Below are 25,670 nucleotides of genomic sequence, written 5' to 3'. Positions count from 1 at the left end.
ACATATTTATCTTACTTATATCTGTTATTCATGCACCGCATGTGGTTTTCAGTTTTGCAAGTGTTTAAGTGTAGTAAGAAGAGGTGGACAGCAGCACAGGGGGCCCCTTCTGGGGCGTAGTGTTGGCAGAGAGTCAAGCCCACTGGGACCCCTGTGGTGCCCACTTGCAGGGGGGCGGGGCTTCATGGTGCGGGCAGGGCAGGGGCTGCGTCAGGAGCCTTGGGCTCAGAGGGGCTCCCTGATTTAATTATGCAGATATTCATATCACTGGTGTTCATAAGAGCAAAGCTCTGGGAACAACCCAAGGTTCAACAATAGAGCACTGACCATTATTGTAAATAATGAGTGTTACTGAGAACTTGTAAATCACATTCACGTAATGATTCTGTTTTTCATCAAAATGCCAAAATGCTCACAAAGTGATCTTTTAAAAGAAAAGCCAGTTACGCCGTGGCATGTGCTGCTTAGTGAAACTAGAGGCATCTCTCTTGTAGAGATACGGATCTCCCCCAACTGCAGTAGTGGCTCAGATGACAGTGTGACCAGTGGCCTTATGTGCCTGTGGGTGGTGGCCTCAGATGTTTCCCTCAGCATGGACCAAGTGGGCCTCGGCACCTGCTCAGTGTTCCCTGAGACTTTTTAAAAGACAAATTAAGTCTAAGGCGAGTTTGAAGTTCGCTGTTATGGTCCGTCCTGAGCGCAGGCCTTCAGCAGTGCTGACCATGCTGGTCAGTGTTCTGGTGGTACAGAGCTGGGCGCGGTAGACCCCAAGAGGGCCGCAGACGGTGGCTGCCCACCTCTCTTCTCTCCAGTCTCGGGAGCGCAGGTTTGCATTTTTTTTGTTTTTGTTTTGTTTTGTTTTGTTTTTGGTGAGCTGCCAGATTCATGCTGAAAGTTTCCAACCAGAACCAACAACCTTAACTGTCTATGTTACAGTCTTTATTTTGTAAGCCCCTGACTGTAAGCTGTTGGCACACTGCCGTGTAAATCTGCTCACAGAGTCCTTCTCACGTAGGAGTCGGGGAGGGTCCAGAAGCCTTCACCTTCAGGAAGCCCCTGCCTTTCCCAGGGCAGCCTGGCGCACCCCTCTCCCTCCTGCCTGCCCCCCCCCCCCCGTGTGTGTGTGTCTGTCTGTCTGTCCTTCCTCTGTGTCTGTCACCCTCTCTCTCTTGTTTTAGTTTCCTGGGAGGTGGGTGTAGCCCATTTCTTTTCCCTGAGAATATCTTTGCTTTCTGTAGCCAAAGGCAGTCTTTCTGTCTAGATCAAAGCTTGCTCGTGCCTGTGTATATGACACAAGTAGAGCTGGTGCCCTGGACACGGGGCTGAGGGGTACCCTGTGGGAAGTGCACCCTTTGCATGCTCGGTGCCCAACACCTGTGCCGTTTGCTGCTCAGGGGGCAGGGGTGATGGCCAGCGAATCCTCCTGCACTAAGAATCTGTGGGCCTCTCCGCTGGCCAGAGCCGCCCCCCTCCCCAGCAGCAGGTGCTCTGCCCCGAACTCCCCACGGACCGTGGAGCGACCTTGCGCAGAGGCCTTCTCCGCTCCTGGCCGAGCTCTGCTGAGCCACTCTTCCTTCCGCCCAGCAGCCTGCTGGAAACGGCGGAAACGGGGCACATGACGTGATCACCCAACACAGGAAACAGCCGCCAGCCTGGCCACAAGCTGCTGAAGGCATCACAGTGCTTCCCTCGTCAGGGCAGTGCCCTGACTGCTGTCGAGGTCCCCTGAAGCCACAGAGGCCATCGCAGCCCTGGCTCAGGTGGTGGGGGGTGTTTCTGTCTGGGCTACAGATTCTCAGTGTGCCTGTGGCCCTGCATTTCAGGGTCACATTCCTGTCGTGGTGGCCCAGGCTGTGCCCACACGGTGACAAACACAGTGTTCCTTCCTGAGCTTCCAGGACTTCTCAGAGCACCTTAGACTCTGACCACAGGGCAGCATCAGGCAGGAGCAGGGAGGATGCAGCGGGCAGTGCAATCTGTCCCCATCCTGGGTCTGCTGGCAGTCGTCTGTAATGTGGTGGTCCCCAGGAAGTGCCCTGGGCAGCCACCCCCAGGGCTGGGGCCCCAGAGAGGCTAGGGTGGCCTCCAGGGCCGGCTGTGGCCGAGGTGTACAGGGCGGGGCTGTGTGGCCCCGGTGCTCTCCACTCCTACCCCACAGGGCGGAGGTTCCAGAGCACTGGCTCACCTCGGCTGTGTGTCCTCATGTGCCGGGCTCGTGCCTCTCTGGTCTCAAGGCTCTCGGTGAGCAGGACCCTCTGTGATCAGGAGTGTCAAACAGCTCTTGCTGGTGGTGGTGAGGGACACTGACTGGGTTCCCTGCGTGGTAACCAACTGCCTCTGCTCCTTTTCAGCCCATCTCTGCCTGCCCTTGACTGGCAGCTGCCATCCCACTCGGGCCCGTATGAGCTGCGGATTGAGGTGCAGCCCAAGTCCCACCACAGAGCTCACTATGAGACGGAAGGCAGCCGGGGGGCCGTGAAGGCGTCGGCCGGAGGACACCCCATTGTACAGGTATGGCTCGGTGCGGACATTGGTGCTCCTGCATCCAGCGGGCAGCCTTGGGACAGCTGCTAACCGGGCTTTTCCCCCTCGGGTTTTAGAAAATCATTGCCTCCCACCCAGTTCTGCTGAATTTCACGTAAAGTAAGTGGAGAAGTCCCATTGTCTCTTCAGTGGAGATGCCCTTGACTTACGTGGCCTTGTGTCCCAATAAGCCCCTTGTAAATGAAATACTGAAAGTCAAAGTGCACTTACCTCCCCCACCTCCCGGCCCAGCCCTCCTGAGGGCAGGCTGACTGTGCCACGCCTGCGGCTGGCGCCCAGCACTGCGGCTGGGGAGGAGAAGCTGTGCTGCCTTTAGGAGGGGAGACCCGTGCCGAGCCCCCCGTGCTCCGAGCGTGCACAGTCGCACAGGGGGCTGCTTGACAGCGTGCCCAGCAGACCTCTGCATGCGCTTGGACACATGGGGTGGTGACTTTCATGGCTCTGCCCTCTCCTTGCTGAAGGCCTTGGCCCTGCAGCAGGATTCTGCAGAAGTGCCTGGTCACCTTCTCACCTGGCTTTTGCTGGCGATGCAGGTGCTGGGCTGCTGGCCCTGGACCCAGGGAGGCTGTTCTCACCCGCCTGCTGGGCCACATCTGAGGGAGCTGGCGAGGGGACAACCTGTAGCAGGGTCCCTGCAGGGCCAGGCTCTCCCTGTGTGGCTCTGGTGGCACTTCCTTGCCTGATTAACATCTTGGCAAAGGAAGCATCCAGTTGCCACAGACTTAGAGTGTCCAGCAGTGACAGCCAGGGAGGCAGGTGGTGGCCAAGAGGGACGGTGTGAGACCCAAGCTAGTCTCTCCTCTGCTGGACATTGATTGAATCCTGGTGGCTGTGGAGGGGCCAGCACCCCCCAGCTGTGCCTGTGTGCTCCGAGGCTCAGCTCTCAGGGTGCTGCTGCTGCCGTACAGGACATCTCACAGGGCTCCAGCCACACAGAGCCTTGGAGAGCCTTTTTCTCCAGTGCCCCAACATCACAAAGCATCACACATTCCCTATGATTTGGGGAATGATGCCAGCCAGAGGGGGAGCTCGGTAGGCACCCTGTATTTCTATTTTATTCCATTTAGGTAAATAAAAAGCCTGCGAGGGCAGGAGCACGTGGAGACAAATGGCTGTTTGCCAACGCGGCAATCAACCGCCTGGAATTAGCGGGCGAGGCGCAGGAGCAAAGCACTTTAGCCGTGCTCACAGATGGTGTTAAGGTGATATTTGTGGCCCGTGTGCTTGACGCCAATTAATACCCACTCTGTTAGCTGCTTGACGTGAGAAAATGCGGGAGACATCAGCACACAGCAGCCGGCTGACATTTTCAGCCTCCACCTTCTCAGGTGGAAGCAGGTCAGATAATGCGCGTGTTCAGTTGTGCTAAATAACGACAGGCATTTACCTCCCCGTCTGGCTACGTTTCCACTGAATGGAAGTGCATTATTGCTGAATGGAAAAGATATTAAAAAGGAGAGGAAATGAGTCTGTTAGAGGAGGAGGCATGGAGACAAGCAGTGGAGAAACAATGGCTGAGCACCCCCGTTTGTTCTAAATCATGTCAGGGAGGGGCACTGGCCGAGAGCGAGGGGGCAGTGGCCACGGAGCTGGGGGACGTGAGCCTGAGCTCGGAGTGAGGGCAGAGGGTCAGGTCAGAGCTTGCCGTTCACGGCGGTTGATGGGTGGTGGTCGTGGTGCTGTTCTTTGGAGGATGAAATGTTGGTGGGTGGAGAGCTCACGGACCCCTTCCCACGTCTGCTCAGGGCTCCAGAGGTGCCTGGCTGCACCGCACACCATGCCACTGCCAGCACCCAGGCAGGGCTCCCAGGCTGTCCACCGGCCCAGCCACCATCACGGACAATGCTGAGCAACTGGGACATTTGGGAGGACTGTGAAAGCGAAACGGTCATTTAAAGTGTCTTTAAAGTGAATCCTCACAATTACCTAAAACTAATTGTACATGTTGGTGGAGAGCGGCAAATCAGGGCAGGCTGGTGGTGTTTCAGCACAATGGTCCCCCAGGCCCCTGCATCCTGAAGAAAAGGAAATGCCAGTTCTGTTGGCATTTCTCATGGTGACAAATCAGTGCTGGGAGAGCTTTCTGTGTGCCCGTGCAGGGTGAACCCCCATCTGTGCAGGCATGGGACAAGCAGCAAGAGATGGGGGTTGGGGGCTTTATTTTCTTTCTTGGTCGGTGGACCACAAATTGGGTAAAAATAGAGTTTGTACATAATTACAAAACATACTAAAATAGAAAACTCTCTGTTGCCATGAACGCTCGGTAACCACAGTTTCCTTCTGTACTGTTGAGTTATTTTGGCACATCCCTCAGCACTGCAGCCCTGACCCTCAGCCTCCTCTTGCTCTCAGAGCTGGGTACGCAGCATTGTGGCCACAGATCCCATGTTGGGGCACAGCAGCCCTAAGCCATCTCGTGGTCTGTGGTCACCTCTGCTGCTGTGACCATTCAGATCCACCATGCACATCGGCACCTTTGCATATTAAAAATTCTGCTCCCTTCTGGGTATACTCCAATCTTACTTTCTTTATGTTTTAAAAAATCTGTCCATGAAAACCAAAGCCCATGATACGCAGAATGCAAACCCCCCGGCAGAGCCCGAGAGGAAGACAGGAGAAGAGCAGAGGGGACCCTGTCTCTGATGCCAGGGCAGGTGTGGACGTGGCTCACCCCAGCATCCTCTCCCTACTGCAGGAGGCCAGATGCTCAGCCCCACCCGGCGGGGCCAGAGGTGGCAGTGCTTCAGATAGGGCAGGGCGCTGCACCTGGCCTCACCCGACGTTCCTCGAGGCTACGGAGTCCCACTGAGCCCTGGTGGGTGCGAGTGCAGGACCCCTGCCCTTAGTCTAGGGGCCTTCCTGTGGCACTGTGCCATGCTCACAGGGCTGTGCCCTTCGCCAGGGACTGCATCACTCCTGTCCTCCCATGGACCTGTCCTTGTAGCAATCTAGCAGCCACTGGCTGTGGGAGGTGAGGCCCTGGGTCTGCCTGGCCTTGGGCAAGGGCTGTGAGCAGGCTCCAGAGCTGCCTCCAGAGCACAGGTGGGTCCTGCTTCTGCCACGGCGTTGAAGCCCAGGAGGGAGGGCTGTGGGCTCACCTGGACCTTCAACAGGCCTTTTCCTCCACAAAGAAGACGCCTGGTTCAGGCCATCCAAAAGGACTGTCTGGGACTCTGGAGGAACCTGAGGGACCTCCTGTCTTGGGCTAGCTTCTGGTCGTCAGTTCTCCTTGTCTGTCCCGGCTGCAGTGAGAGGAGCTGAGGAACCCCAGCTCTCCTGAGGTTGCGTCCTAGGGAGCACGTCCTAGAGGCCTGTGGAGGCCTCTGGGGCCTCTGCAAGGCTCTGCCCTGCAGGCAGGTAGAGCTCTGCCCGGAGGGAGTCTACTGACCTGGACCCACAGAATCCAGCTCCGTTTACCAATCACCAGAATAGCTTGCTGATAGCATCTGGCCTGCACGGGAGGCTGCTGTGCCTGAATAATTAACCACTGAAGTGAAAAGCACCCAGGACCTGGCATTTTAGGTTCATAGTTTATAACTCCTCGGTTAACCGTGGCCCATAGCTCCTGCCTGGCCCGTGGAGGGTCTGAATCAGCCACAGAGCTGGGCACAGCGGTTCCTGCCTGTGATGCCAGTGCCTCTAGAGGCTGAGGCAGGAGGACCACAAGGTCCAGACCAGCCTGGGCAACTTAGCAAGACCCTGTCTCAAAATAAAAAATAAAAAGGGCTGGGCGCAGCTCAGTGGTAGAACACCCTGGGATCAATCCCCAGCACCAACAGAACAAAACAAAACAAAAGTATCAGCAGCAGGCAAGGCCAGGGCAGGTTGCGGGCAGAGACCCTGGGAGTTCCCATCTGTGGGTATGAGGTGTGCACTCGGGGTATGCACCGCAGGATAGGGTGCTGAGGATCGCGGAGCACTGGCGGTGGGCAAGGTGTCGGGGACCAGGCAGAGGCGTCCTGCTGGTGCCCCGAGCGTAGGGGATAGGTGGGCCACCAGGCCCTTGTGGTCCTGGGAAATTTCCTCAGGCTTCTTGGTTTTAAGGCCAATTTTGCCCCCAAGGCCATGGCAGACACTTTCCCTGTCATACCAGAAACCCAGCAGCAGACAATCAAGGGATGAGGCCCCCCAGAAGGTGCCCTTGTTCTTGGATCGGTCACTTTGGCGTCTGAGTCGGGTGACTCTCAGTCACTGGGCATTGCAGGCAGCGCCTTTCCCTAGGCCCAGAGGATCAGAAGGCCAGCATCGCAGGAGCAGGCTCCCGAGGACTCCCTGTTGGTCAGTGGCCACGGGCCTGCTCTGCCTGAGCCTCGCTCCACTTTTCTCAGGTGTCTCTGTGCGCCAGACCAGGGCTTCACAAGGGCCCAGGGAGAGTGCATGCCGGGAGCCAGTGGCCTTGGTCTGCTCCATCCCAGCCCGGGGGCTCCCCAGCCGAGGTGCCCTGTGGACAGGAAGACGCAGCCTCACCCTGCTGTGGCAAGCCTGCGGCCCACAGTGGGTTGCTTCTGTGGACTGGGCTCAGCCCCTGGACGGCCTCTCCTCTTGCAGGAGGTTCAGGGTGAGTGTAGCACCCTCCCGTCCCCCACGGGCACAAAGTCAAGGGTTCGTAGAGGTGCCTTGGTCCCCTCTGCCCACACCGCTCAGTACCAGTGTTGGATCGTACCCACGAATATGGACAGATACCCAAAAGTGCTGTGAGGAAGACCCTGGTCACCCCAAAATGCATGGTTCCCTGTCCTGCTCCTCCCAGGAGCAAAGCCCCAGTGTCCCACAGCAGTGCACCAGGTGCCAGGGACGGTCCAGTGGCAGCTCTCCCCAAGTCCACGCCATCACCATGGGCAGCAGTAACGCCTGGGAAAGCAGGTAGCTCCTTGCCGCACTCCCTCTGCTGGCCTCGGAAGGCAGGTGGTCCAGAGGGCTCCCAGCATGGCTTCCAGACACACCTTGTCCCAGAGGGGGATGTGGAGATGAGCTGAGGTCCTCACTGCCAGAACCTGCCTCGAAGCAGAGTCCACGCAGAGCTGGGCACGGAGCCCCGTCCCGAGCATGGGTCCCAGCCCGTGTCCCCAGCCAAACCTCCAAACTCTGGAGCACCAAGAGAGTTGAGAATGAGCCCGACTGAGTGCAGACCTTGCTCATGACTTTCCTTAACCGTGAAACGTTCACACACTGTGGGTGGTTTTCCTGAGTCTTCTCTGAGGGCAGAACCCTCTCCAGGTGGTTTCTGAGTGGAGGTGTGGGTGCAGGCCCACTGGGACCCCTCAACGCCCTGCAACCCTGCTTGGTGTCAGTGGGACAGGCAGCTTCTCTGGGCCCAGATGAGAGTCAGCATCTGAGTGAAGGCCACAGCAGGGACGTCCCCAGCTGGCCCTCTCTTGTGCCATGTGCAGGCTTCTTCCATGTGGAACTGTGGCCTCCCTGGGCCACCCTGCAGGGGCTCTTGCAAGGGTTCCTCCGAGAACCTCTGGCAGCCTCAGGGGCACCGTCTGCCCGTGGACAGCTGTTAGGCGTAAAGAGTTTGTCCTGTGGGCGCGAGTGTCCTGTGTTGTGGAGAGTGCTGTCTTGCATGGCCTGCAGGGGGCATTCTTCTGAACCTGTTTTGTGGCTCCTTCCGGGCTGCCAGGGGTTGCTGGGCGTGGCCAGCACCCTCTGGCCTGTGCCAGGCTTGGCCAAATGGGCTCATCATCAGCATCTGCCCCCCAAGGGAGAACACTGGACTCCTGTGTGTGGACGGAGGCCCTTTCTCTGCGTCAGTGCACATGGCAACTGGCTCTGCCGAGGTGGACAGTTGCCTCACTGGCTGTGGTGTTGGACTTCCTCAGCAGCACCTCGTGGGCAGGGAGAGGGCAGTCAGACCATGGGCCCAGGTCCCCATGATGTGACAGAGCCTGGGTGGCATGGCAGTGCCAACACAGGGAGTCCTTTCTGAGCCTAAGTGCCTGCAGTCCCTCCCCGCCTTGTTCCTAGCCCCTCCTCGCCATCCTTGGGGACTCTGAGGGCTTCCTCTGTTCACACTGTGGACACTTGTCATGCTGCCAGTCCCTTCCCTCTGTGCACGTGAACCCACCAAACTGTGCCCCATTAGGACCTCAGAGGGTCCAGTCCCAAGAAAGAGAAGGATACCTGCTGCAGGCGCGCAGACCAGCTCTGCAGTGACGGCCCTGCTCAGGGCCGTGGGGGTCAGGAGCTGGCCTCCCTGAGTGCCTGGGCATCCCTCACGGCTCGCTGCACATGGGGCCAGCCGCCCTGCAGCAGCTCTGTCCTGTGTGTGGGGAGTTGGCGGGGAGTCACTCTGGAGCCTGGGGATCTTTCAGGGGCAGAGGAGCAAGTGCCCTTTCCCACATGGTCGGGCCTGCCCTGCCAGCTCCTGGACTCCTTTCTGTGCCCCTCAGAGAAGAGCTGTGCAGTCCCGAGTGGGTCCTGTTGCCCAGGGAGGGTAGGTCCTCACGCCACAGGCCGTGGGCCACTGGCTCCTGGCATGGGGAGGTTCCAGAACCTGCAGTGGACCTCCCTGGTGGGCCCCGAGGGCTCTGTCTCTGGATCACTCTTTGCTAGGCAGAAGGGGGCTTCTCTGCGTGTTGTTAGTTAGAGATGTGGATGCAGAGCCTCAGTGCAGAGCCTTCCTCAGTCCAAGGCTCCCGCAGTCCCTCCCTCCTGATGCTCCCTCCTGCTTCTGTGCCTGCTGGGTCCCGGGCGCTGCTGGCAGAGGAGTCTGTGTTGGTCGGGAGGCCTGGCCGCCTGCTGGCCCCTAGCTGGAGCTTGGTTGCCTTTGGTGTGGGCGGAAGAGGCTGCCCACACGTAGGCCGGCCCAGGGACCTGCATCCCTGCCCCCAGGGAGGCTTCCAGGTGGGGTGGACCAGCCACTGTTCCACCTGCCCGGAGCCCCAGGACCCTGAGGCCTGCACAACTCCCCAGCCTTGCTCAGGGTCCCCTGGTCAAGGCGAGGGGCTGAGAACTGAGCCATGGAGGGGCGCGCCCTGGCTGAGCTTTGCCCAGGGTGTGGCTCTTCCTTCGCTCCTCAGCCTCTCCACCTCAGCCCTGGCAGGAGTCGGCCCTGTGCCATGGTCCCCTTGGTGCTCCATGCACAGGTACAGATGGGTACATTCTCAGGAAGATCCCCAGAGTGCTGGGTGAGGGGCACCAGCGCTCCTCCCGGGGCGCCCTGGCTGAGTGATGTTTCCACAGATCAGGGTTGAGGGGCTGGGAAAGTGGCAGCCTCTGGAGAAACCCGAGGTGCAGAGCCAGTGAACAAGACTAGACCTCCTTGGATCGCAGCCCTTCCTTGTAGAGGAGGGCGTGATGGCTGCAGCTCGGGGGCCATCACCAGGTGCGGTGCTCCTGCCCTGACCCGTACCTTCGCACTATCTGATCTTTATTCATGAGCTTTTTTGTTCCTCCGGGTTCTGCCTTTGCTTGCAGCACCAAGCCATGTCATGGGATCGGCATCTGGTGGAGGTCTGAGGTCTCGACAGGACAAGGGTGTGTGGGTGTCAGGACCCTGATCTTGTGCTCTTGAGCTCCCTGCCCCCAGCCTCACGGAACACAAATGCCCTGGGAAAGGTGTCCCCTGCTGGCGCTGGGACTGACTTTGCCAGGACCCGAGAACAAAGCAGGTCTGGTCTTTAACTCTAAGAGGCCCAGCATTCAAAGCAACTGTGTGGGCGGCCGAGCCAGAGGGGAGCTGCAGGTCCCTGGAGAGGCCAGGGAGCAGCATTTCAAACCTCTCAGCTGCAGGCCAGGAGGGTGGCTGGGCCACTGGCCTGCTGTTTGGAAGCTGGGCAGCAGGGCTCCTTCAGGAGCACCAGGATGACCCTCAGGTCAGAAACTGCACCAGATCTGGGAGGCCAGTGGGGAGGGGACATGGTGGGTGGGAGGCTGGCCCAGAAGTGGTGATGCAGGCCTCGAGGCTATCTGTGTGTCAGGTGTGTCTAAGGCTCGCTCCACCTGGAATGGAATGAAATGAAACGCAGAGTTTTGTGTGAGATGCTGGGACTGAACTGAGGGTCTCACACATGCTGGAAAAGCCCTCTACCACTGAGCCGCACCCCAGCCCCCAGAGCTCTCGGAATAAGCTGAACAGTCAATTATTAGAGGCCCTGGAAGGCTTCAGCCCCCACAGGTGGGAGGACTGGACTGGTGGAAGGAAGTCCTCCGGTGGCTTGGTGGACATCACCAGCACAGGCACCCTCTGGGTGGCCAAGCTTTTAACTGTGGTGGTGCTCATCCCATCTGCAACCCCCTCCAAAAGGCAGAGACTTCCTACAGAGGGACCAGGAGTCGGAGCAGCCTTCCTTCTGAAGGCCCGTGAGCTCGCGTGTCCTCCCTGCAGCTGTGTGTCGTGGAGCCCGCCAATCCCTGCAGGCTCACCACTTGTGCTCCCCTGCGAGCCCTTGATCCGTGTGACTGCAGCAGACCCGGTTTGTCTGTGCACATGAGTTCATACCACATATAAATTCTGGGTAAAATAACAGCACTACTTTATGCAGGGAACTCAGCATTGCTGGTGGCTCATCGCACATGTTCTTATACACACAAAAACAAATGCACCCATTTCCAAACACACACACACACTGACACACACAGTACACTTGCACACACACTCGCACACAAGCCACTCATTTGCATACACATATGCTGACACACGAGCCACTCACTTGCATACGCACACGTTGACACACAAGCCACTCACTTGCATACGCATGCGCACTGCCACACACAAGCACACTCACGCTCAAACACACATGCACAAGCACATTCACTCTTGCACACATATGCACATGTGACACACATGGTGCACACATGTATGAACATGCACACCCCCCACATAAGTTAGTTGCCTAGCACATGTGTGCACATGGGCAAACACATACACATGCAACACCCTGAAAGCAGAGGGCACTTTCTCCATCCTGCATGAGACCCGTCTCACTGCTGAGAGCCCACTACTACCACCTCTGAGCCCCCACCTGGCACTGTGCAGCAGAGCTGGGTCCCCACATCTCACAGTGATGACTCAGAGGATTCCTGGGGTCACCTGGCAGGTGCTCTGGATGATTCAGGCAGGAGTGCAGACTGTGCAGGTCTCTGTCGACACCCTTTGGGTCTCTGTCAGTGGAGTGGAGCTGTCCGTTAGTCCTCCTGGGAACAGTACTGGAAGGTGCTGCGGAGGCAGACCCGTCTTGGGTGGTCCTCTCTGGTTCTCTCTTGGTCCCACAAGGTGTGCCCTGCGTGCACCTGGAGCACCGAGATCAGTTCCTCGGTGCATCACCTGTCTGGGTGGTCTTGTTCAGCTGGCCACAGAGCACCCACACAGTGGGCTATGGAGTGCGAGGACAGGAGGGCCTGGCCCCAGCACTGCAGCCAGGGTTCGGGGAGCCCAGTTGCTGCAGTTCCTGGAAGAGGGCGAGCAGAGCGCCATGGAAGGACCAGGCTGTCATCAGGTGCAGAGCTGCGTCCCGTCTGCATTGTGCATAATGAGGAGTCGGCACTTAAACCTAATTTGGGACAGTGTGGGTACAGCACAGAGGAGCTCTTAAATTAGTTCAGTGGGGGGTTGGGGGTTAAAAATAGTGAATCAAGCCCCCAGGTTTGGTTCCCAGTACCACCAAAAAAAAAAAAAAAAATGGAAGTGAGCGGGATTTTCCCTCCCTGCACACCTTCTGGGTATTGGGAAGTGCAAATATTACCTCTGGATCTTAAATACACAGTTTCCCTTTAAACCAATGAGCACAACTGTGCGGGGTCTTGGAGGAAGACTCGCACTAGCGTGTCCAGCTAAGTTTCCATCAGTTAACTGCCTTGTTAGTTCCATGCCGCCCCTCACTGCAGATGGCACCAGGCTTGGCAGAATAAATGTGTCCTGTTTGCCTGTCACCTCGCTGTGTAAGTGCTGAGGTTTGCACGGGAGCTAAAAGCAGACACCCGGGCACAGGACACTCAGGGCTCTCACACCTGGGGACAGAATGGCTCGTTTTGTTTAGTTTAGGTGAAGCAGAGAGGCCACTGTTGTGACAGGCAGCTCTGCAAACATGATTCTGACAGATGTCGCTGGGTGCCAGAGGCAGGAGACCCGTGCAGCAGGGCCTGTGAAGAAGCCCACGTCTCTCTCCTAAAATGAGCCTCACGTTTTGAATAATAGATGCTCACCTTCCAGGCTAGACCTGGGCGTCCCCATTTCCACTGTAATGGCACGTTTTCTAAAGCATCTACTCATACCCCAACTTTGCAGGCGCCATCAGAGAGCTGCTGTGGCAGGGACCCTGGGGAGTCTTGAATTGTCATTTTAAAGTTATCTGTCCCCACCAGGCCAGGCTGGAGCCGCAGGCTGTCCTGAGCCTTGCCCACCAAGAGGATTTTGGCCTAAGACTCATTTATTTGTTCTTGTGATACATTTCTCAAAATGGAATACTAAGAGGCACATTTGTCTCTGAGTCTTTGCTTTCCTTTTTCCTCCCTGCACTGTAAAACAGCTGAGTCCAACAGAGGAAGGGTTTCCTAGCAGGTTTCTAAGTGGACACAGCTAGCATGGCTGCCTGAGAGTCCTGCAGCCTGGGTGACAGGTCCTCCGGCCCCACTGGATACTGTTGTAGAGACTCCTACTTTCATGCAGGAGAAGGCCTGGGGGTCAGGTGGGGCATCTTGTCCCTGTGGGTCAGGCCCCTCTGATCTGCCTGCCGTTCGTGTGCTCAGCAGGTTGGGTACTCAGTGGACAGAGCAGATGGGGAGAGAACACCCTGTGCTTTGGCCCCACTGGCAGCAACCACAGCTCTCACAGGGGCCTGGGGCCTCGTGTCAGCACCCTGCACACAGCTTTTTGTACAGAAAGCATCGCTGGGAAGTGATGGGCCCACGGACACTGTGACACATCACAGAGATGAGAGACGATGCCAGCCCGCATCGCCTGTTGAACCAGGGAACAAGGCTCCCCAGCCAGGTTCCCTTCCAGCCACGAGCCGAGCACACAGGAGTGCCGCCCAGAAACAGTGGAACTGTGGCCAGGGAGCTGGTCACCCCAGCCACACGGCTAGTGCGCATCTGTGCAGCCCAGCTCTCGTGCCCAGAGCCGTGGCGTCCTGCAGGCATGTCATCAGGGAGACTGGTGCAGGCTGAAAGAGTGGGCGATTGCCCACCAACCCCACAGCAGAGGGCTGCGGACAACTCTTTCCTGTCCTGGCCCTGGCACATGAGCAGCCACCCACAAGGGCTTCTGTCCTGGGTCCCAGGTCTCCATGTCGGCCTGCAGGATGAACCAGGCATGGCTGATTCCCGTACTGCTCACTGACGGTGAATCTGGATCCTGAGTGCTGGGCAGTGGGTAGCAGCTGAGGACTCCTTCCTGAGCCCTTGGGTTTATAAATGTCTGGACTCCCACTTGAGGAACTCAGGACAGTGATGGAGTCTGGCTATCAGGTTTCCAGGGTCAGTTCCTGCTGGTCCAAGCTATGCAGTGGACATGGGGTAGATGGAATGAGATCAGGAGGGGTCTTGCAGCCACTTTGCACTCTTAAACATGACTCCCTGAGGGCTCGTGATGGTCTCAATTGGGTTGGGGAGGAAGATGGTCTTGGGCTGAGGCCTCCCAGGGCACTCACTGGGCTGGATGTTACGGAAATAGGAACTTGTGTAAATAAACTCCTTGGCAAGATGGTCGAACTTAGGGCTAGCCCTCAGCCAGCCACTGCCTGCTTTGGCTTCCACTTCAGAGTCACTGGTGACTGTCATCCCTAGGTGTGACTCCAGGGACAGAGGACCAAGCTCTCCTGAGCCTGCACTGGGGCGGCGTGGAGGGCAGACCCTGCGGGAAGCGTGCCCCCTGTGGAAGCCCAGCAGCAGCCTCCTGGAGCACCTCTGTGCCTGAGGAGCGGCTCTGCCTGTGCCCTTTCAGCCTTTGGTTTCACAGAGCGCACGTTTCCTGCTGCGGTGGTGGCCCAGGGACCCATGGTTGAAGGAGAGGATGCGGCTGGACCTGTCTGAACTGTGATCTCAGCCCGGGCTCCTTTTATCTTGTGCAGTGTCAGAGCTGGCCCCGTGCCATGTGCTGACAGTTCAGAGGGGTTAACAACAGTCACGATGCCTTGGCCCCCCCGGAGGCCTGGCCTGGCAAGCGTCCAGCCAGAGCTGCGGCTCTGATGTCTGTGTGAAGGACACCTGAGGGGCTAGCGCCTCATGAAAGGCCGGCATCCACTGCAGCAGCAGCTGACCGCCGGGCCTGATTCTCTGCCTCCATTTCTAAAGCTCACTGTGGTCCCCAGGTTGGCATGAAACTCGACCAGCCCGGAGGGTGAGTTCTGCTGAAGTCCAGCGGCCGGGGGCGGGCTGAGTGGCCCTGCAGCGGCTCATCTGGGCTGGGCTTCGCTTCTTCCCCCAAGCCCACTCACTCGTGGCGCTTTGCCCTCCCAAGCCCTGGTGGTGCTTCCAGACAGGTGCAGACTCCTGGTGGCTCCCCAGCTCACCTGTGCGTCTCCATCCTTCACCTCTGTTCCCCCATCCAGCCTCCTGGCCACTCTGCCGCCTGCCCCCAGGCCTCACGCTGACCACAACAGCCCCCTGTCTCAGAGGCAGGCTCGCTCGGGGCTGAGCCAGGGCAGGATGGCCCGTGGTGACCGTGGTGACCGTGGTGACTGCTCCAAGGCTCCGGTCTGCCCCAGAGCTGCGGCAGCACAAGCCCCTCCCCACCACCCTGGGTCAGGCCAGGAAGGCTTCAGGTCAGTTGCTCAGGGTGGCAGACATGGCTTTATTAGGAAGGACAGGAAAGGAGAAAGGGGACCCTCTCAAGGGAGAGTGGGTCCTCTCAGAGAGGCGAGGGTTGGCGTCCTCCGGCCCTCCAGTCGCACTAGGGTCTCAGGGAAGTGTGGGCCTCCTCCAGGAGAGGGGCTGTGGGGCCCCCCGAATCAGGGCTCTAAGGAGGTCTGGGCTCTCGTTCTGGCCTCAGTTTCCTGCCCCTTTGACCAGCCCTGGGAAGCTTTCCCTGCGAGGGTCTTGATGTTGGCCCTGGGTGAGGGGGCGCTGTGGGTCCAGGTGGTGAGGGAGGTCCGGGCTTCCTCTGGGGGTGTGATGTGACCCGTGGCTTCCCCGGGGGGTGTATGTGGCTGGGGTGTCCACACACCGGGCCTGTCTTCCAGGCCTGCGGGCTCGACTGTCAGAGCAGGCTGCCACTTTTCAGTTGTCCTTCCTGTCCTCTCCTGGCTCAGCCGCCCACGGCTAACTAGCCACGGACCAGTGACCCGGAGGAGGCTGGGGCCAGCAGGGAGAGGGAGCTCACGGCTCACCCCAGGCCCAGGGCCCCACTCCTACGTGCGTGAGGTCTCCCCTTGGCCTCTGTGGCGTGTGGCCAGCATGGCTGTGGGTATGCAGCTCTGGGGGACTCTGGGCGGAGTGGCTGCGGACTGCTGGGGGCCAGGCAGAGGCGCCTGCCAAGGGCACCCGACCCCACTGCTGCTTACGTCCGAGATCCTGTGTGGTTGGGGGCTGGGATCATCACCTGCGTCCTCTAGGGCACTGACCTGCCTGGGGGCAGCCACACCGAGCCCTGCAGGGGCCTGCCCAAGGTTGCTGGCTCCAGTCTGGGCCACCCCCCAGGGCAGACTGGGTCTTCTGCCCCACTCAGGAGCACGCACAGGGTTTCCACACGACCCCGATTCACCTGGGCAACACAGCGTGACTCTGCTGCTGGCCTCGCGTCTCAGTGACCATGTGCGGGGAACTTGAGACAGTGTGAGGAGCAAGATGAGCTCATGGATGGAGCAGCCCAGTGCCGGGCAGCTGAGCCCATAGGACCTCCTGTTGTGTCTCCCTAATACCTGGCCCCGTGTGTGGGTTCAGAAGGATGCTCCGCGTGGGGCTGCCTGGCGGAGGAACTTGGCATGGCCACCTGTCTTCTGGCGCTTGCCTTGTAGACGGGAGGTCCTCTTCCTGGTGGACCTCCTCTGAACAGTCACGCTGGTGGTGGAGGGGTGGCCGGGCTGGTGGTGGAGGGGTGGCCGCTGGTGGTGGAGGGTGGCCGGGCTGGTGGTGGAGGGTGGCCGGGCTGGTGGAGGGGTGGCCTTGCTGAGGTGGAGGGGTGGCCTTGCTGAGGTGGAGGGTGGCCGGGCTGGTGGTGGAGGGGTGGCCGGGCTGGTGGTGGAGGGGTGGCCGCTGGTGGTGGAGGGGTGGCCGCTGGTGGTGGAGGGGTGGCCGGGCTGGTGGTGGAGGGTGGCCGGGCTGGTGGAGGGTGGCCGGGCTGGTGGAGGGGTGGCCGGGCTGGTGGAGGGGTGGCCTTGCTGAGGTGGAGGGGTGGCCTTGCTGAGGTGGAGGGGTGGCCTTGCTGGGGGTGGAGCGGTGGTGCTAGAGCAGAGCAGGTGGTTCCACGATGGCTGACTAGCTGTCGGGGAGCCATGCGGAGCCCAGGGAGGCCTGGATGAGCCTGTGACATGGGTCCAGCAGCCCACCCCTGCCTCCCAAGCTCTGGTCACTTACCCCGAAGGGAACTGGTATTCAGCACACAGACCCAGACGTGGGCTCCTGCTGCAGTGTGACCTGGACTTGTTGCCACCCTGGCAGGTGCATCTGGCTGCCCTGGGCCTGCTCAGGGCCACGTCTCCCTCCAGGCACGTGGGTCCCGGGTCCGGTGCTCTTGAGGCCTCGCGGTACCAGTGGCTCTGCTGAGTGCAGGGATGATGGGAATGTCGTAGGCATTCTGCCATGTGGGGTCTGCCCCTGGCTGCCAATGGCCTGCTGATCTGACCACAGCTGGCCTGTGTCCCGGCCATGTGGCCGCAGCTGCCTGAGGGGGAGGTGAGGCGCAGCATGCTGGTTGGAAGAGGGATGCCCAGCCTGGCCTGGTTCCATGCACTGTTTGCTGCAAAAGCAGGATGTGTGTGTGCCCAGCTCCAGTTAGCTGAAGGCAGGACAGGCCTGGTCCCCGGGGGAGCCGAGCGAGCCTGCCTCCCTCACACAGCCTCTGCCTCCTCAGAACCTCTGCGACCCTGTGGGAAGGCCGTGGGGCTGAGAAGACAAGCGGCCCCTGCAGGCCACCGGTGTTGCCTGGGCAGAGGATGCCCACAGGAGCATTGCGGTGGTCGACTCAGAAGCACATGAGCATGCGGCCTGAGTGGTGTACGTGTGTGCAGCTGTGTGTGAACACACGTGTGCACATGTGTTGTGTGTGTGAAAATGGGGGTGGGCGTGCTCGCAGCCTGACCTGTGTCCAGGACAATGGGATGCTTTCCGAGCACAACCTTAGAAGGCACCTGTGTGGGTCACAGGAACGGAGGGTGGCGGCTAGACCTGAGCCCCCCGCCTCCTTCCTCCTTGGAGCCTCCCGCGGCTCCGCGCCCAGTCTCAGGAGGACTCTGTTTTCTTGCCAGCTGCACGGCTACCTGGAGAACGAGCCGCTCACGCTGCAGCTGTTCATCGGGACGGCGGACGACCGCCTGCTACGGCCCCACGCCTTCTACCAGGTCCACCGCATCACGGGGAAGACCGTCTCCACCACCAGCCACGAGGCCCTCCTGTGCAACACCAAGGTCCTGGAGATCCCGCTGCTGCCGGAAAACAACATGAGAGCCATGTACGTGGCCTGGCGCTCGGGGCCCAGCAAGCCTCACAAACAGTCATGGCCGGGGTTTGTGTCTTTCTAGGGTTTCGGCCCCTGTGCATGTTGGCACCTAGAATAAGTCTCCACTGCACAGCTGTGAGAACTCCCCAGGGTCTCCAGTTAGCTCCTAAACATGACGCCTATTTATTTCTGAGTATAGCAGGGCAAATTAAAGGAAAGTTGAAATGCAAACATTTGAGGAGTGAAGAGGGCCCATGTCTGACAGTGAGGGACTAACCTGCTGCTGTGGCCACTCTGAGGTGCAGTCAGACCCGGCTGCGCTGCGGGAAGCAGATGTCGGAGGGAGATGCAGGCGCACAGCTCCTGCTGGGAGGGCTGAGTGCGCCCACTCGGGAGCAGTGGACACAGATGGACGCGCACAGGCCGGGTGGTGATGAGATGTGCAGGGATAGGGGATGGGGCAGGAGTGGGGACCCGGTGCCCTTGCTGCAGCTCAGGGGCAGCACCTCTGGCCACGTGAGTCTAGCAGAGAGCTGACACACAGAAGGGGTGGGCCATCCAGGGCCCTCTGGGGCACACGCAAAGGTCAAGGACAGGAGTGCTTGGGCATCCCTTGGGCCGTGAGGAGGCTTGTGTGGTGAGCAAAGGGGCTGAGTGGGGAGTAGAGAGTGAGGCGGGGGCTGCTGGCGCAAGGCTTTGTGAGGGTCTTGTTATGCTATTTATGACTTATAAACCCTCAAGTCAAAACCGAGGGAGAGCCTTCCCACCACCGTGGCTTTGCCTGTATCTGCGGGGATTCACAGGTGGCTTCATCCTGAGTCTGTTTCCCAGGGATGGTCAGGGCCAGACGGTGGGGAGAGGTTCGTGCTGCCAAGGTATGTGCGGCTGGACCTGCTGCCCTCTTCCCCGACACGGCCCGCAGTACACTTGCGCTGCTGGTGCTGATGCGTGGGTTCCGTGGCCCGCCACCCAGGCTTGAGTGCCTGCTCTCTTAGCTGGTGGAGGAAGAAGTCTTGGCTTTTGTTGTTGGAGAATCTGAACGTGGCGCTCAGTACTGGGGCCCAGACACGCGTGGAATCACCAAGGGGACAGCCTCCAGGAGAAGGTTTCCAGAGAAACAGGGTGTTTGGGACAGGCCTCACGTGTTCCTTGCAGCTTCCAGGACAGCTGGGGACACGAGGGGAAGGTGGCAGGTCATGGGGCTCTTTCCAGGGCTGCTCCTGGATATCTGCTGTGGCAGAACGGGAGCCCAGGGCGTCTGGGAAGGTCCTGGCCGGCCTGGGCCGGGGTGGCAGGCACATCCGTGTGGCTGCCTCACTACCCGATCCCGTCCTGCTCTGGGAGAGGGCCTTCGTTTGCTGCCTGTCCTGGGGAGGTGGGGCAGGGCCACTCACAAGGAGGGGCAGAGCTCGCCAGGCCCCAGTGGGTGGGCTGGGCATGGGAGGCTGGGCGGTTCAAGTTCAGGTGTCAAGTGACCTTTTGTTTGGGCAGCATTGACTGCGCTGGGATTCTGAAGCTCAGAAACTCAGACATCGAGCTGCGGAAAGGGGAGACAGACATAGGCAGGAAGAACACCAGAGTGCGGCTGGTCTTCCGAGTGCACGTGCCACAGCCCAGCGGCCGGACGCTGTCCCTGCAGGTCGCCTCGAACCCCATTGAGTGCTGTGAGTAGACTGCAGGGCATGTCCCTCAGGCACAGGTCAAGAGAGTCTGGCCCAGGCGCTGGCCTCTGCCTGTCTCCCTCACCTGGTGTGGACCTGGAGCGCAGCCCCGTTGCTGTGTCTGGGTTAGCACGTGCTCCAGGGAATACCTGCTCCCTGCCGCCCAGACCAGCTCTCTGTGCACCGGGGGCGGTCCCTCTGGGCTGCACGCCCCTGGGCCGCTGGGGGATGCAGAGCCACCTGGGACCCTGGCTTTTCTGACCCCGTCCTGCAGGGCAGAGTAGAGCAGAAAGTCAGCCTGGCACGCTGCGAGGAGCACTGGCCCCCGAGTATACTCCACTTCCCGATCTGGAAACTTGAGCAAAGGTTTTGGCACTGCAGTCCATCCGACTGAGCAAACCTGAATGTGTGTGTGAGTGTAAATGTGTGAGTGTGTGTGAATGTGTGAGTGAGTGTGTGTGAGTGTGCATGTGTGAGAGTGTGTGGGGGGGTGTAAATATGTGTGTGCATAAGTGTGAGAGTGCAAATGAGTGTGTGCGTGTGAGTGTATGAGCATATGTGAGTGTGTATGTGTGAGTGTGTGTGCATGTGAGTGTGTATGTGTGTGAGCGTGCATGTGTGAGAGTATGAGCATGTGTAAGTTTTTATGTGTGAGTGTGTGTGTGTGCACATGTGTTAGTGTGTGTGAATGTGTGAGTGTGAGTGTGCATGTGTGAGAGTGTGTGGGAGGGTGTAAATGTGTGTGTGCACAAGTGTGAGAGTGCAAACAAGTGTGCATGTGTGGGTGTATGAGCACGTGTGAGTGTGTGTGCATGTGAGTGTGCGTGTGTGTGTATGCGTGCAGTGCTGGGTTACAACCCAGGACTTCACACACATTAGGTGCGTGCTCACCCCAGCCCCAGGCGTAAAGGGTAGAAACCATGTAGACATTCATCTTTCTGGTGCCACAGGCTTCTGTGCCTCTGGTCCCTGTGTGGCCTGTGTGCTGCCTGATCTTGGGCACAGTGGCTGGCAGCCAGCCAGAGGCGGCTAGGGAGGGCAGTGGCACTCTGCAGCCTTCCCCTCTGTCTGCCGGGCTGACTCTGGGTCAGCAGTGAGGTCCTGGTCAGCTCTGCGCAGAACCCTCTGCACCAGCCTGTCTTCCCACCATGCCCTGCTTCCTGGAGCCCCGTGGCGTCCTGGGCGGGTCTGGGCTCACGGGGGGCAGCCAGGCTTTGTCACCCTTGGTCCCCATGTCATCTGCTGCCTTCTCTACCTCTCTGCCCGTGTCACCTAAAAGGCAGCCTCCCCACCAGGAAGGCACTCCCCCTCCGTGTGGCTGACACAGAAACTCTCTAGCTCCTCTGCACGAGGCCTCCTGGGGTCCACTCCTGGCCACCCACCTGGACCTCCAGCCAACCAGCCCTGCTCTCGGCCCCCGCCCCTCGCCTCCGTCACAGAGCGAAGCCTCCTGGCTGCCTGCCCTTTCTCCCACCCACCGCGGGGGTCCTCCAGCTCAGGCCGAGGCCAGCTCACAGGGCCAGGGCCAGCACTGGGGTCAGGTGAACAGCGTCCAGGTGCTGAGGGCAGTGCCCTATTTTTACACACGATGTAGAATTCTGAGACTTGGCAGTGATCGTGGAAGGCTGCAGTTAGAGCCGGGCACCCTCTGTCCTCCATGTCATGTGGTGGGAGACCCATCTCAGAGCAGGGTCGGGCAGCCCTGGGGCGGTCGGATGGCAGTTTCCCTGGGGGCCATTCTCACTGTCCTCTCACCCATGCAGCCCAGCGCTCGGCCCAGGAGCTGCCCCTCGTGGAGAAGCAGAGCATGGACAGCTGCCCGGTCGGCGGGGGGAAGAAGATGGTCCTGTCAGGCCACAACTTCCTGCAGGACTCCAAGGTTGTCTTCGTGGAGAAGGCGCCAGGTGGGTCCTTGGGACAGCCACCAGGGTTTCCCGCCTGGGGCACTGTTGGGCGTGGGCTCCTGCTCGGCAGGCACAGGCCCGCCACGTGTGCTCCGTGTGCGTGTGGGACAGCCCTGCGTGTCCACAGGGTCTCAGGGCGCTGTCTGCTGGAGGAGGTACCAGTGGACGTCTGGAGTCCTCCAGCTGTCCTTACTGATCCTGCTGCCAGGACCAACGCAGGCCTGGGGCACATCTCCTCTCGGCTGCTTGCTGCGCTGTGGGTCCTCTGGAGGGGGTTCCCGGGGCCGGGGCCTCCGTGACTGCTGGCCAGCACTTCCCCATCCTCCCCCCATTGGCCACGTGCCATGGAACCCCTCTCCCTGCTGCCTGGGAGAGCTCCTGAGGCCTCCTTGGAGCTGGCAGCAGGGTGGTCATGAGTAGGCCGGCTTGCTGACCTTGGTGGCCATCGTGTGGATGCTACAGACTAGAACTGCGGCTTCTTCTCTGTTGCTGGGGACCTTCTGTGCCGTGGCCACGTGTGTGTGTGGTGTGTGTGAGATCCCCAGGCCCACAGTTCCAGAGGCCTAGGCCACCCCAAGCGAAGTGTGGTACCATCACCTCGGCGGCTTTGTGCTCACGCCGGCCCCGGCTCAGCACTGCTGGCCTCTGGTGCAGCCTTAAGGCAGGAGTGAGGTGTCCCGAGAGTCGCCTTTTCCTGGGGCCAACATGCTGTGTGGCCTGCCATGGCTGCTGTCCCGGGGTCAGGAACTCGGCTGGCTGTGGGAAGGGCCTGCGCTCTGAGGCACTGTGTTGACCAGAGAGGCTGGGCAGGGGCTGCTGCTGGCCAAAGATGAAGAGCCTGTGTTCATTGACATTGGTCTCAAAGAAGGATTGATAAGCCTCATGGGCGTGTCTCTGACAGATGAGGACAAGGGTGCATGGCCACAGGGCCTGGCTTCCACCAGGGCCACGGGCAGAAGCCTGTGGACCCCACTGTCACAGGGAGAGGCCCCGGGCAGAGGCCTGTGGACCCCACTGTCTAACAGACAGTTCTGAGTGTTGTTTTGGAACTGGGTCCTGGGCTAAGATCAGTCCCTCCTGGGCACCTTCTCCCTCTCCCCAGGACTTTTCCTTAGGACACCGCCCCACCCAGGCACCCACACCAGGCCAGTAGCTTGGTGGCTTTGCCCTTTTCACATTTACCAACTGGAATTTTCACGAGGGTGGCCAGTCCTGCACTTAGGCTAATCACTGACAGCCACTGAAGCTTTTGGTCTCCACAATGGGGTCTTGATTTTGTACAGTTTGCAGGAAACTTAAGCACTTCAATCAACACGGGCTTGGAGAGCTCCCGCCTCCAACCTGGCTTGCCTCTGCAATCATGCACGTAATTGAAAAATACTTCTGAAATTATAGAGAACAGCCAACTAGGTGTGGCGACGAGGACCGCACTGCCCGGCCCTCCCCGCAGGAGGCCAGCCGTGGTGTGCTTCGGGCCTCTCTGGCAGGAGCGTGAGAGCCAACGCTCTGCTCTCTGCACTGAGGTTTGTGCAAGGATACCTCAAGGAAACCTGGGTGCCTGCGCAGTCGTGAGGCCGGGCTCCTGTGCTCCGGGGGCGTCTTCCTCGTTGACAGCTCTTCAGGCCAGGAGAGGCCTGGCGGGGCGGGGGGCGGGGGTGTCTCTGTGCAGACCCTCTGACTGGAGCTGCAAAGGGGGTCGGTGCCGTGAGGTCCGCCGTCGGCAGCCAGCATTCTCCAGTTACTCAGAGCCCATTGTACAGGGTGGTGGTGAGGTGTGGTCACCTGCCACGTGGTGTGCAGAGCTTAGGGTCATGAGTGTCCCCCGTCAGCCTCCCCCATTGGCAGCCCTTCCCACCTTCGCTGGCTCTTCCTGTCCTCACAGCTCAGCACAGTGGCCACCTCAGGAAAGCCGCTCGTGACACCTCAGGCTCAAGGCCAGCTGACAGGCACCATCTGCCCTCCCTGCCTAGAGCAGCTGGCTCTGCAGCTGCCCACTCTCTGCAGCAGTGTCCAGTGTCTGGTATACAGAAGGCATGCAGTAAATGCATAGTTGCCACATCAATGCACACGGCACTGTGAGCTTATGGCCGCGAGCATGCTGCAGCTAGTCAGCGCCCACAGTTGTTTTCATCCATGCAGTCTCCCCAGCATTCAGCTTCCCAGACAGCAGCTGTCACCCCAGCTCTTCCCAGGGCACCTATGAGTCACTGTGACTCCTCTCTGTACCCTGGTGATGAGATTTCCTAGTTTTTTGGGGGTTTTTTTGATTTTTTGAGAAACCACTAAACTCAGAAACACAGTTCTCACCTGTCTTCTGATGAGGCATCAGGTCCATTTCAAAGTTCTGATTTTAAACTGTTGCTAGTGGCAGAACGAGACCAGGGAGCTGCGAGTGGGCAGGTGCCGCTGGCATCCCCAGAGGCCGTCCCGTCTGCCCTGCTCTCCGCGTTCCCAGAGCACAGCTGGTTGTGGTGTCGTGAACACTGCCTCATCTAGGTCTTGGCCTTGGTCAGGGTTGGGACGGAGCACAGCCTCTCCGGGCAAGACAGGCCACTGTGGCCCGCCTTGCCAGCAGCCCCTGTGTTCTGACCAGGCTGGCCCACAGTGCCACAGCCCAGAGCTTTTACGTGTTTAACAGAGTGGCTCCCTGCCCTTGGCCAGCGGGCTGGGCGCTGCGGCCCCCAGGGCTCAGTGGGGGCTGCAGGCAGGGTGGCATGCGAGAGCAAGCTCCACCTGTCCTTCACCCTCTTGCTGCCTGGGAAGGGCCCTCACACCCGGACATGGGCCCTTCCTACGGACAGTGTGGTCAGTGGGGCACGGAGTGGCTCTGGCTGCCCATGGCAAAGCTGGGGCACATAGCTGTGGCTCTCCTAGGTCTCTGTCTGTGTCGTGCAAAAGGCTTGGGTTTGAATAAGCCTGTCTTCAGGGTTTAGGCCAAGGGCTTGTGCCTCTGCACCAGAGGGTGTTTTCTGGTGACAAAAGTCAGTGGAGAATGCTCCAAGAAGCCGAGAGGTGGGGTGCAGCCTGGGCAGTCACCTGTAAGCCCCCGGTCAGGTCAGAAAGCCTGCTGATGCCGAGGCCACCAGCAACAGATGCTGCCCGTGCACAGTGCAAATGAGGGTCCAGCCGCTGCCCCTGAGGACGGCCGTGCCTCTCAGGACAGTGCACTGGGCGTGTGTGTGTGTGTGTGTGTGTGTGTATGAGAACGGCCGTGCCTCTCAGGACAGTGCACTGGGCATGTGTGTGTGTGTGTGTGTGTGTGTGTGTGTGTATGAGGACGGCCGTGCCTCTCAGGCCACTGTGCTGGGTATGTGTGTGTGTGTGTGTGTGTGTGTGTGTATGAGGATGGCCGTGCCTCTCAGGCCAGTGCACTGGGTGTGTGTGTGTGTGTGTGTGTATGAGGACGGCCGTGCCTCTCAGGCCAGTGCACTGGGCATGTGTGTGTGTGTGTGTGTGTGTATGAGGACGGCCGTGCCTCTCAGGACAGTGCACTGGGCATGTGTGTGTGTGTGTGTGTGTGTATGAGAACGGCCGTGCCTCTCAGGACAGTGCACTGGGCATGTGTGTGTGTGTGTGTGTGTGTGTGTGTGTGTGTGTATGAGGACGGCCGTGCCTCTCAGGCCACTGTGCTGGGTATGTGTGTGTGTGTGTGTGTGTGTGTGTGTGTGTATGAGGATGGCCGTGCCTCTCAGGGCAGTGCACTGGGTGTGTGTGTGTGTGTGTGTGTGTGTGTATGAGGACGGCCGTGCCTCTCAGGGCAGTGCACTGGGTGTGTGTGTGTGTGTGTGTGTATGAGGACAGCCGTGCCTCTCAGGCCAGTGCACTGGGCATGTGTGTGTGTGTGTGTGTGTGTGTGTGTGTATGAGGACGGCCGTGCCTCTCAGGGCAGTGCACTGGGTGTGTGTGTGTGTGTGTGTGTGTGTGTATGAGGACGGCCGTGCCTCTCAGGGCAGTGCACTGGGTGTGTGTGTGTGTGTGTGTGTATGAGGATGGCCGTGCCTCTCAGGCCAGTGCACTGGGCATGTG

At 59.6% G+C, this 25,670-nt stretch overlaps 1 protein-coding gene across 5 annotated transcripts in view; it reads left to right on the top strand.

Moving 5' to 3' along the window:
• Window positions 1–25,670, top strand: part of Nfatc1 (nuclear factor of activated T cells 1) — a 102,923-nt gene that overhangs the window by 24,861 nt on the left and 52,392 nt on the right. For all 5 annotated transcript variants that reach the window (XM_027935283.3, XM_027935281.2, XM_071602590.1 and 2 more), the window contains exons 3-6: window positions 2,352–2,511; window positions 17,889–18,091; window positions 19,571–19,743; window positions 21,504–21,644. In XM_027935283.3, the coding sequence (XP_027791084.2) occupies window positions 2,352–2,511; window positions 17,889–18,091; window positions 19,571–19,743; window positions 21,504–21,644 (677 nt within the window). The remainder of the gene's footprint in view (window positions 1–2,351; window positions 2,512–17,888; window positions 18,092–19,570; window positions 19,744–21,503; window positions 21,645–25,670) is intronic.

This window comes from Marmota flaviventris, chromosome 16 (assembly GCF_047511675.1).
Source record: "Marmota flaviventris isolate mMarFla1 chromosome 16, mMarFla1.hap1, whole genome shotgun sequence".
Taxonomy (NCBI): domain Eukaryota; kingdom Metazoa; phylum Chordata; class Mammalia; order Rodentia; family Sciuridae; genus Marmota; species Marmota flaviventris.
This window is presented reverse-complemented; position numbering and strand designations above follow the sequence as displayed.